General features: G+C 35.5%; 1 protein-coding gene across 5 annotated transcripts; it reads left to right on the forward strand.

The window, feature by feature from the left end:
• Positions 1–451: 451 nt before the first annotated feature.
• Positions 452–10,922, forward strand: LOC110643244 (putative lysine-specific demethylase JMJ16). 5 transcript variants are annotated; one of them, XM_058146687.1, is made up of 13 exons: positions 452–526; positions 1,353–1,414; positions 1,990–2,312; positions 2,485–2,556; positions 2,719–2,796; positions 2,934–3,461; positions 3,850–4,074; positions 4,650–4,811; positions 6,270–6,638; positions 7,145–8,486; positions 8,594–8,697; positions 9,496–9,693; positions 10,080–10,922. In XM_058146687.1, exons 3-13 carry the CDS (start codon positions 1,995–1,997, stop codon positions 10,410–10,412), a joined length of 3,729 nt encoding a protein of 1,242 aa, XP_058002670.1. In that variant the 5' UTR covers positions 452–526; positions 1,353–1,414; positions 1,990–1,994; the 3' UTR covers positions 10,413–10,922. The 5 variants fall into 5 exon arrangements, with proteins under 5 accessions (XP_058002670.1, XP_058002671.1, XP_058002667.1 ...); XM_058146688.1 differs by lacking the exon at positions 452–526 and adding an exon at positions 700–831; XM_058146686.1 differs by lacking the exon at positions 452–526 and adding an exon at positions 870–1,007.
• The last annotated feature ends 315 nt before the right edge of the window (positions 10,923–11,237 follow it).

The raw sequence follows: 11,237 nt of genomic DNA on the forward strand, positions 1-11,237 counted from the left end.
GCCCCTATCTTCCTGCCATACCCCTATCTTCCTGCCATCACCGTCAAATCTTGCTACTGCTATCGCCACTATCATTACCACCGCTATCATCACCGTTATCATTATTACTTGACCACTAATCATTTAGTCATCATTACCACCGCTATCATCACCTTAGATACATTAAATATAAAATAATTAAAATTTTATTTTATAATAAACTTAATAATGTGTCAATAAATTATATTATAATTTTAATTATATTACATAATTAACTATATTACTTATGCTCTATTAAATGTGGTAATTCTTTGCGTATTAATATCTAGTTAATATTTTATAAAATATATATAGTTATTTTTTAGCAGATTTGTGTTTCGACAATTGCGAGGTCGCGACGACAACGCAGCAATCAGCCAATCAGGTATTCCACATCGCTCTTCTTTTCTTCCTTTTCTCATTCACTTCTCTCTTTCAGGTTTAAGCAAACAAAACCCAAACCCAATTTCAAAACTTCCTAGGCCATCTCTCTTCTTTCAGCCCTCAGGTAAGCCACCAAACTATCGCCAATTTCTCGCGTCCTTTTCAACTCTTCTATTTTTTATTTCATAAATAATAAAATCTATTTCTGCAGCTCTTAAACCTTGATCAATATCCTTTTTATTAACTATTTATATTCCCAGATTACCCCTAGTAAAATTTTTTGTTTCTAAGATCCCCACTTTTTTATTGCTGCTCCAAAATTAGAAACTGAAACCTATTGTTTGTTGGTGTTATTATTATTATTACTAAGGGCACATCACATGTCCCTTAATAATAATGATAATATTAATAACAATTACAATAAAAAAGGTACCCAAATTTTATACATAAATGCCTCTTTTTATTATTATTTTTTCTAGAAACAATTTTTCTCTTTTGCTTTGTTCTTTTGTTGGATGAAGATTACATGTTTCAAGCTTCCTTGTTTGAAAAAATAAGCCACATAAATTTTATTCCAGATTTGACCTTATCCTCTCCTCTGAATTGTGAGTTCAATTTTTTTCCCCCTTATTTGATTGCATGAACCCAGATTTTTAGCACATGATTTATTCTAGGTTTTTTCTAATTATTTTTTTGATTTTTGGTTATTGTTGATGTTTGAAAGGTGTGGTGGGTCTTGTTTGTCATATTTGGATTTGTGGGTGCCCTTCAATAGCGAAATTCTCTTCATGCCATCTGGTTTGGCTTTAGGGTTAGGGTTAGGGTTAGATCTGCTAAAATCAGATTGAACTTTTTTGAAGAAAATAATTTTTCCTTTTTTAAATTTATTTATTTATTTTTTTAATATTATTTTAACTAATCCTTCTTGTTGCTTCAAAATATGTGTGTAGTGAGAGTGGAGTTTAAGCTTGTTTCACTGAACTGGAATTTACAGATTCTGGATCTGCAGCATGTAAGATCGAACTCTTATTGTTCTTTATTATTTTTTTGTATGTTTTCGTGCAATTTATTTTGTCTTTTTGTGAAGGTTGTAGATGGATTTTGTGAATTTGTCAATGAATTTAATTATTAGGTTTGTGATAATTGGTGGATAGATTTCAATTTCACTGATAATTTTTATTGTTTCAGATCATGATATTGATGGATGTTGTATCTTGTCCTTGATGATGAATTGTGGTTTATGATGTTTGGGATCTTTCAATTTAATAATTAGATCGTATTAATAAGGTTCACAAAACATAATGCATGTTTTGGATTTTAAGTGCAAACTGATTTGATCATATAGAAATTACTGAGATGCAAGTATAACTGCTGTTTGATCAGTTCACTCATGTACACATATCTTGATCTTTTTCATTTCAGTCCACTTGCTGCTTTCCTTCTGAAATAAAATTATACTTTGCAAATTCTTTTTTAGGACAGCTGGAGGCCCTCAAACAAATGAATGGATAATGTTGAACTTTAAGCTTTTTGCCCACAATGTATAAAGAAATCAAAGTAATTAATATCATTTATTATTTTGTGTAGCATTGATGGGAACAGAACTCATGAGATTTTGCATTAAGGAAGAGAATGATGACATCCCATCAGTTCCACCTGGTTTCGAGTCACTTGCTGCTTTCACCTTAAAGAGGTTCCAAGATGGTGAAAAACAAGGAACTCAAGACGTAATTACCTCTTCAGTCTCCATAAGCACTTCTGACTTACAGTCAGTAAAGATAGAAATGGATAGCGACAGTCATGCTGACACAAAAATCACAAGGTCTCTCCGGCGTAGAGCTTGTATAAACTATGGACAATTGGGCAATAATAGTTCAGAGGATGAATCTGATTCTGCAAAGCTTAATCAAGTTAGTATTTGGTATTACTGTATTGTATTGTTATTCTGAATCTGGAATAAATTTTTAATACTTATCTGCACTTGGTTTCTCATTTTTTAAAATATAAATGGCATTCCTGAGGCTGTGCCAGTGCAATAACTATGGATAGTGCATTTACATGCCATTTTTCTTTTTATTGCAGAATCTTAGTTTAAGGTATCATCTACCAAAGGGGGTTATTCGTGGATGTGCACAATGCAGAAATTGCCAAAAGGTTGGTTTTAGTCAATGTTTTCTCTTATGTGTGATACTGTGATCTTTATGTGCAGCCTGGCTACTGTACGTGGTCTTATATTTTTTATATTTATTTTACTTCTTTTTATTGCTTATCATGTCTTCCAATATAATTTAAATGAAAGTTGATTCCTTGACGTAGGTCACTGCAACATGGTGTCCTGAATATGCTCGCAGGCCTGACCTTGAGGATGCTCCTGTATTCTACCCTACAGAAGAGGTTTATGTTATTTCTCATACTATTTTGGTTGTCTGAATTTCAAGTTCTGTCTCACAACCTTATTTGCAATTTTTAGATTTTAGACTTCTTTATTTTTAAGAAATAGAATTTCTGAATGCATCCACAACCTTTTCCAGGAGTTTGAAGATACTTTGAAATACATAGCTAGCATACGACCAAAAGCTGAACCGTATGGAATATGTCGTATTGTTCCTCCTCCTTCTTGGAAACCTCCCTGTCCTCTGAAGGAAAAATCTATTTGGGAGGGTTCTACTTTTGCTACTCGTGTCCAGAGGGTTGACAAACTACAGAATCGAGATTCAATGAAAAAGATGTCAAAGCTATATAACCATACCAGGAAGAAAAGGAGAAAGTGCATGGGAATGGCGGTAGATTGTGGGGTAGATAGTGGAAATATCTCAGGGTGCAATGATGTTGGTGTTTGTCAGGCTGAGAGTTTTGGATTTGAACCTGGTCCAGAGTTTACTCTGAACACATTTCAGAAATATGCAGATGATTTCAAGGCTCTGTACTTCAGGAAGAATGATAACATCGTTAGTAAGGGAGGTAAGGCAGCAGTGCTTCATGAGAACTGGGAGCCAACAGCGGAGAATATTGAAGGTGAATACTGGCGGATTGTAGAGAAAGCAACTGAAGAAATAGAGGTATTGCATGAGAGTTGATAAGACTATGAATATTAATCCTTCCATCCCATAAAGATCAACTTCTATTTTCACATAGTTTAAAAAAAAGTAGTTATTATAGTTAAAAGAATAAATTTTGTTTAGTCTTTTCCTAATATGCCCTCTATTCATATTGCTTCATTAAAAATGAAATAATTCAAGTTACTAAATTATTCTTGGAACTAATGGATTTTATTTTTTCAATGCATATTAAATATGGGGGCATATTAGTAGACTTATAAATAAACTACCATTTCAAAAGAGAAAGTGGCCTATAGTCGGGTGAAACATTTGTTTGTATGCTGTGTTTGTACCATCTCACTTCTCTCTTTCATGCAAAGTGAATGACTAAGTGAATTATGTCCTGTAGGTGCTTTATGGGGCTGATCTAGAAACTGGGGTTTTTGGCAGTGGGTTTCCAAAAAAGTCTGGTCAGTTTGGTTCTGATACAAATGAACGTTATGCAAAGTCTGGTTGGAACTTGAATGAGTTTCCGAGGCTTCCTGGATCTGTCCTTTCTTATGAAAGTGGTGATATATCTGGTGTTTTAGTGCCATGGTTGTATATAGGAATGTGCTTTTCCTCCTTCTGTTGGGTAAGTTCAAATATCTCTTATTCCCTGGCATAAACCAAATGTTTAGCTTCAGAACAGCGTGAATGAATAATGATCTGTCTCTCTCTCTCTCTCTCTCTCTTTCTTGTATGTTTATGTTCCAATGTGCTTATATGTGCATCTTTTGTATGCTGGACTTAGTTGTGGGTATTTGTGAGTGTATTTTTTAGAAGTAAATTATTATGCAACAATGATAATTGATAGGTACACAGTTCTTGATAAAAAAAAAAAAAAGGAGAAACATGATTATTATTTTTTATTTGTGTCGCCAAATTATATAAAATTGCTGTAACCCAGCTTGAATCCTCTCTCGCTGCTCACTATGGAATAAAGCCATTGAGTGATGTCCAGCAAATTATTTTTCAAACCTTTAAGGTTTTGGGGTTACGAGTCAACTTTCAAATTCAGTTCTTGTTACTATGAAAGCTAAATTTGATTGTGGAATTAAATTCTGTCTAATGGAACAATGCTTGAAGCCTTAAATTCATCTCTCTATTTTAGATGCTGATAATTACCAACTCTTTTTTTTTTCTTTTTTTTTTTTTTTTCTGAGACAGCATGTTGAAGACCATCACTTATATTCACTGAATTACATGCATTGGGGTGCTCCAAAAATGTGGTATGGGGTCCCAGGGAAGGATGCTATTAAATTGGAAGAGGCTATGAGGAAGCATTTACCTGATCTGTTCGAAGAGCAACCTGACTTGCTTCATAAGCTGGTGAGTAAAGTTTCCCGTTGTTGTGTGATATGTTAGATTCCCATAGCATAAAAGGTTTGCTTACTTAAGTGTTGTCAAAAGCGTTAGGCGCTCGCCTGGGCAAAGAGAGTTGCTAATTTATTCTAAAATAATAAATAATTAAATATACAATGCAAAAAAGTCTAACATATCATACAATCAATAAATTGCCAAATTTCATGTTAATATTTCATTATATATTATATGTTTTAAGCTTTAAGATCAAAAGCATTCCTCTAATAACACAAAATGTTGAAGGAAAAACTATAAAGCACATAATATAATTTAAAATTCTAGATGCATTGTTCAATTTTATTCATTATGTCATGCAAACTCTAAATCTTAATTCTCTAGTCATCATGTGGATGTCAAAAGGTGAAAACAAATCAGGTTAGCTTTTTTCTTTCTCAGCTTTTTTTTTTTTAAATTTCTTGCCTTTTTCTCGCCTGGGGGATTCTGGTGATCCCTCGCTTGGGCACCTAGGCAGGACCTAGTTGAATGCGCTTCGCTTGGAGGCTTCCCAGGCGAGTTGCCTGGATTTTGCCTCGCCCAAGTGCCTCTTGACAACACTGCTTTGCTGTTGTTTGGGTGTGTTGCTTGTTGACTGGCAAAAGTTGGACTCAAATACACTACTGGTTTTACATTACATTTATAACATATTAGCTCAGATGGGTCTTGGTCTGCCCTTATGGTCTTGTATTCTCTGTTTTTGGTTGATTCTCATCTGTAGTATTATTTTGTTGTTTTCTCCCCCTTCACTCAAATACCAAAAAATTTCTCTGAGGTCATATGTTTTCGTTTTTGTGTTTTCTTCTTTGATGTGTTACATAGCTCAAAGGAGGCTTTTCAAGGAAGTGCTCTAGTGCACAGCAAGTATGTTATGTGGCATCTTTTGTTATGGTTCCTAATGTTTCCCAGAGTTTGTTTCTGAAAACAGAGGCCTTCCGAAGAAGCAAAGCTAAAAAAGATATTCTCCTTTAAGTGTTAACTTTTATGAACTTCTGTCACTTCTTTCAGCTACAGTTGCTCTTTTCGTTCCACCAATAACCCCCCCACCTTTTCTTCCTTTTCTCTCTCTCACATTCCTTCTAGGTGGCTTTTACTTGTCAAGAGGGGAAAGGAGGAAAATTTTGTTCTTAAAAATAAAAATAGAATTTGTGGGAAGTTTAGTTCAAAAAATTGACAATCTTTGTTCTCGTCATCATGAAGTTTTGGACTTAAGCAATTTACATAGAATGAAAACTGAAGAACCCTACTAAGTGCTACTAGGGGAATGGTAAGGTAGTACTTTAAGGTGGCAGCATGTTTTTCTTCTGAGTTTATGGATGAGTCTAGAATTGCAAGAATAAATTTGATGATTAACAAATTGTCTTCTACCTGAGCAGTTTGCAATTCTCTATATTTATAATTCTGCCATGTTCTTGTTAATGTCATATGTAGGTGACACAACTTTCTCCTTCTATACTAAAATCTGAAGGGTTACCAGTCTATCGGTGTTTACAAAATTCAGGAGAGTTTGTTCTAACCTTTCCTCGAGCATATCATTCAGGGTTTAATTGTGGCTTCAATTGTGCGGAGGCAGTAAATGTAGCCCCTGTTGACTGGTTGCCCCATGGACAGATTGCTATAGAGCTTTATCGTAAGCAGGGGCGAAGGACTTCCATCTCCCATGATAAACTGTTGCTTGGAGCAGCAAGGGAAGCAGTGAAAGCTCATTGGGAACTTAATTTACTGAAAAAGAATACAGCGGATAACTTAAGATGGAAAGATTTGTGTGGCAAGGATGGAATATTAGCAAAAGCACTCAAGGTAATTCAGCCCCCGATTCTTGTTTCTTTTACAATGATCGACGTACTGGATTATTGCAACTTGAACTTTGTCTGATTATTCAAATACTGCATTACACATTAGAAGAAAAATATTGTGATAATTTGATGTTCATTTGTTTCGCTGAATTTGTGAATCAGGAGGCCTGAATTTGGATTTTAGGACCCCAGTCTAACTCTAAGGTTTAGTAAAACTTTATACGATGTGGTTGTTAGTGGACTGAGTTTCACTACAATAAAAGAATTAGAATTTATATTCCCTAGTACAGTAGGTGTGTTCATAATCAATTTAAGTTTTCAGCAAATTATATTCATTTGAGTTGTTAATGCTTGGCAGATATGAACCCTAAATATTAAGTTTGAATACAGTGGAGAAGTTGGAATTGCATGATTATACTAACAATAAAGGAGTAACACTAGGAAATATGGCAATAAAACTTTGTTTTCATTTCTGATTTCTTTTGATTTGCGATTTCTTTTCTTGTCTAGGAACGTGTGGAGATGGAGCGTGTGAGGAGAGAATTTCTTTGCAATTCTTCGCAGGCACTAAAGATGGAGAGCAATTTTGATGCCACAAGTGAAAGGGAATGCATTGTCTGCCTTTTTGATTTGCACCTATCTGCAGCAGGATGTCATTGTTCGCCAGATAAGTATGCATGCTTGGATCATGCGAAGCAAATGTGTTCTTGTGGTTGGGGTACCAAATTTTTCCTATTTCGCTATGACATCAGTGAATTAAACATACTTGTTGAAGCATTGGAAGGAAAATTGAGCGCAGTTTACAGATGGGCAAGATTAGATCTTGGACTGGCCCTGACATCTTATGTTTCTAAAGACAGTTTGCAAGATTGTAAAGTATCTTACTTGCCAGATGGAAGAGCACTTGAGGAGGTGAGATCGAAACCATCAACGTATCTTCTTGAAGATTTAGACAGTAAAGGAATCGCCAGGGAAATTACAATGACTTCAATGAAGATCTTTGATGGAATGGCTTCAGTAGAAAAAAAGACACCTCTTGAATCATCTACATCCCGTAGTTATTTTCAAGCAACTGAGAAGCAAAGTCACAATTCAAAGTTAAAAAAGGAATCCATCCTTTTTTCTACCAATTTAAGAACTCGCGAAGACGTGTCCTACACTGGAGAACTCACTTCATCAGAATGTGGAATTAAAAAACCTTCAACTTTGGCCCATGATAATATTATTGTGCTGAGTGATGATGAAGGCGATGAACCAAAGCACTTGGAACTTTCTAAAAGGTCTACTTCTGATGACAGCCCCTGTAATGACAGTAAAGATTCAATCTTAATTGCCTCTGTGACTGATGCAGAAGTGATTAGTAAAAATGATGTCAGTTCCCTGGATGGACAAGGGAAGAACTGTTTGTTGGATCCTGTTAAAGTGAAGGATGACCGTCATCAACATAGTGAAGTAGTTCTTGAATCTAATGTGGCAGACGGTTCTTGCCATGCAGGCTCTACCAGTGCAGGGTGTGGTAAGAATGTTCAGGATTCCTCAAACATGAGAATGACCAGTAAGGATCCAAATATGGTAAATGCTAGGTGTACACTTCCACAGCAGTGTGGCACTGCAAATCCTAATGATGATGATAACATGGGGGCGAATGCCACCTCAAATCCAGTGGACAATTCAAGAGTTATGGCAGGTAGCCCATCTTGCTCACAAAATAATTTGGACCGCTATATCCGCCAGAAGGGTCCCCGCATTGCCAAGGTAGTGCGAAGGATTAACTGCAATGTGGAGCCTCTGGAATTTGGAGTTGTACTTCCCGGAAAATTGTGGTGTAACAGCCAGGCGATATTTCCCAAAGGTATGTTGCATTTATTAACTTTACAGAGACCAGAAAGTCCAAAAACAATTTTGTAGGGGAAAAAAGAGTGTCATGTACATTAACAAAATTTGTTCTATTTGATGCAGGATTTAAGAGCCGGGTTAGATACACAAGTGTTTTAGATCCAACAAATATGTGTTACTATGTATCAGAAATTCTGGATGCCGGACAAAAAGGACCTCTGTTCATGGTAAATCCAAAATGTTTTTCCTATGGTCTGGAACTGCTAGTCTATCATAAAATAGGCAAAATATACTTTTTTTTTTTTGCTTATTTTTAATATTTGAAAAAGGTTGTGATTATTTTTTGCACTTGTGAGCCTCAATAAAACTCTTTACTAAATAAGGAAATGTGGAATGAGCCTCACCCTTGCAAAGCAAATATTCCTTGTTACAGTTTGTAGATATAATTGGGGGGATGTATAATGCCTAAATGTGATGTCATTGTTGAAAATGACCGTGCAGCAGATGTAAGAGCTACTAGAATCTGACAGCTGCTCTTAACATGCTAAATTTCATTTCTCATGGTTGTTGAACTCTTTAAGTAGTGATGGAACTTCTCTTTGGCATGTTAGCAATATGCCAATGGGCTTCTATGGAAAACATTCAGTGGGGATATTATTTCTAAGATAAGAATGAATTTTAGGTATGAGAAAATGATTTACTGGATATCCCTGAAGAGTGGAGATAGAATTCCCTCTATATTCATGATAATTGTTTGAGAGCTATTCATAGCCTGGAAGTGATGTTTATGAAATGTATCTTAGCAACTTCTCTTGGACAAAGAAATGGAGTTTTGAAGAAAGTTGTGATGGACGTTGTCAATATTTTCACTAGCAGTGCTTGTCATGAACTTCTAACCTGAGGGATGAATTGAGGTTGTTGTCAGTGTTGCAGCAAGATACAAATAAATAAACAAATAAATAATGTTTATCAGACTGGAAGCTGATATTTTATCTCTAAATCCATTATGTTCTAACATTTATTAGGTTTCCATGGAGCATTGTCCAAGTGAGGTATTCATTCACATTTCAGCAACCAGATGCTGGGAAATGGTGAGAGAGAGAGTAAATCAAGAGATCACAAAGCAGCATAAATTGGGAAGAATGAACTTGCCACCTTTGCAACCTCCTGGAAGTCTTGATGGCTTTGAAATGTTTGGGTTTTCTTCACCAGCAATCGTACAGGTAAATTAACTATCACCATTTTTTATCCGATTATGTTCTTTCTTTCTTGTATTTCTGGATGACAGTTTTGTATATCGTACAAGCACTGCTTCTTGAGCACATACTTCATAACACATAAGATTTTGTGTTCCGTCAATTTGTTTTGTCTCTTTGTGATTTGCTGTTGAATGCCATCCACTTTAGCAACAGAATAGCTTTTCTGTTGAAAGAATGAAAAATGCACATTTTTGCTTGCACACAGTTTAAATGGTGAAAGTTGCATTGGCAATTCGTGGCAACTGTCTTCTGTAAATTTTTATTTTTTATAGTTTTTTCTTTTTTTTATGGAACAAATGCTTGCATTGTAAAAAAATTCTGTATGTCTTGTAATTCTTCTCTTTCAACAGGCCATAGAAGCGTTGGATCGTAATCGAGTTTGTACAGATTATTGGGACTCCAGGCCCTACTCACGACCTCAGGGTCAGATTCCACAACCTTCTCAACCCAAAGAAAGTGGAGGATATGTCAAGGGGACATCTGAGGAACATGATAATAGAGGGACTCCTGGGAGCAATCTGCTACCTCATGGAGTTGATGAGACGATACTTCGAGGCTTATTCAAGAAGGCAAACCCAGAAGAATTATACACACTGAGTCGAATTCTAAATGATGATAAGCCAAAAGTTGATGGAGGCTTAATAACACTTCTTAATGAAGAGATTCACAATCGCCCTAGATAGTTCACTAATTTGGTCTCACGAGGCTCTGAGACCGAATTTGCCATTGCAATTTTTTTGTGACTGCTGTAAATTCCAAGTTCTCACTGTCACCTTGCACATACATCTCCATTTAATCTACTAAATTCTTTTACTTAAGAGAGAGAAAAGGAAAAGGAAGGAAATATTATCTTGTGTAATTCTTCTCCATAGTTGCCATTCATAAGAAAGGAGAAGCTGACAATGTATCTGGAGGATACTTCCATTTTTGTGAAACGGTGCGCATAATATCTTTGCGGGGGTTTGTTCTCGATTTCTGACATTGTTTGCAACTTAAGCTGAGACAGGATAAAATAAGCTTATGGAGTTTGTCCTGACCAAAAGAAAATTCTAACTAGAAAGATTGAGCTTCCCAACTTTGTAACTGTATCTAGTTCAACACTTCATTAGGATGTTATGATTTTGATCTTACAAGTCTGTTATACTCTGTTCTACTGTGAATTGATGCATTTGTGTTGGGGCTTACATAGCAAATTTCAATTGTCAAATGTCTCACTCCACAGGACTAGCCCTGAAACCTGGTTCATAATATGTCAACTGTTGGCCTCTTGGCAAGAGCAGCCTTTATATTTTTGATAAGCAGCTTAAATTACCAATTATTATTTGGTTCTCTCTCTCTCTCTCTGTCTTGTTCTTGGGAAAGAGCAGCAGCATGAAACTCGAGATTTCAAATTAAAATGAACTCTTGCTTGAAGATATTATTTATGATTATTTTGTGATCAGTTCACTTTATTTTTATTTTATTTATTTTACCATTAAATTAAAATTTAACAATTTATCAAACGATAT

The sequence above is a fragment of the Hevea brasiliensis genome, chromosome 5, assembly GCF_030052815.1.
Source record: "Hevea brasiliensis isolate MT/VB/25A 57/8 chromosome 5, ASM3005281v1, whole genome shotgun sequence".
Classification (NCBI taxonomy): domain Eukaryota; kingdom Viridiplantae; phylum Streptophyta; class Magnoliopsida; order Malpighiales; family Euphorbiaceae; genus Hevea; species Hevea brasiliensis.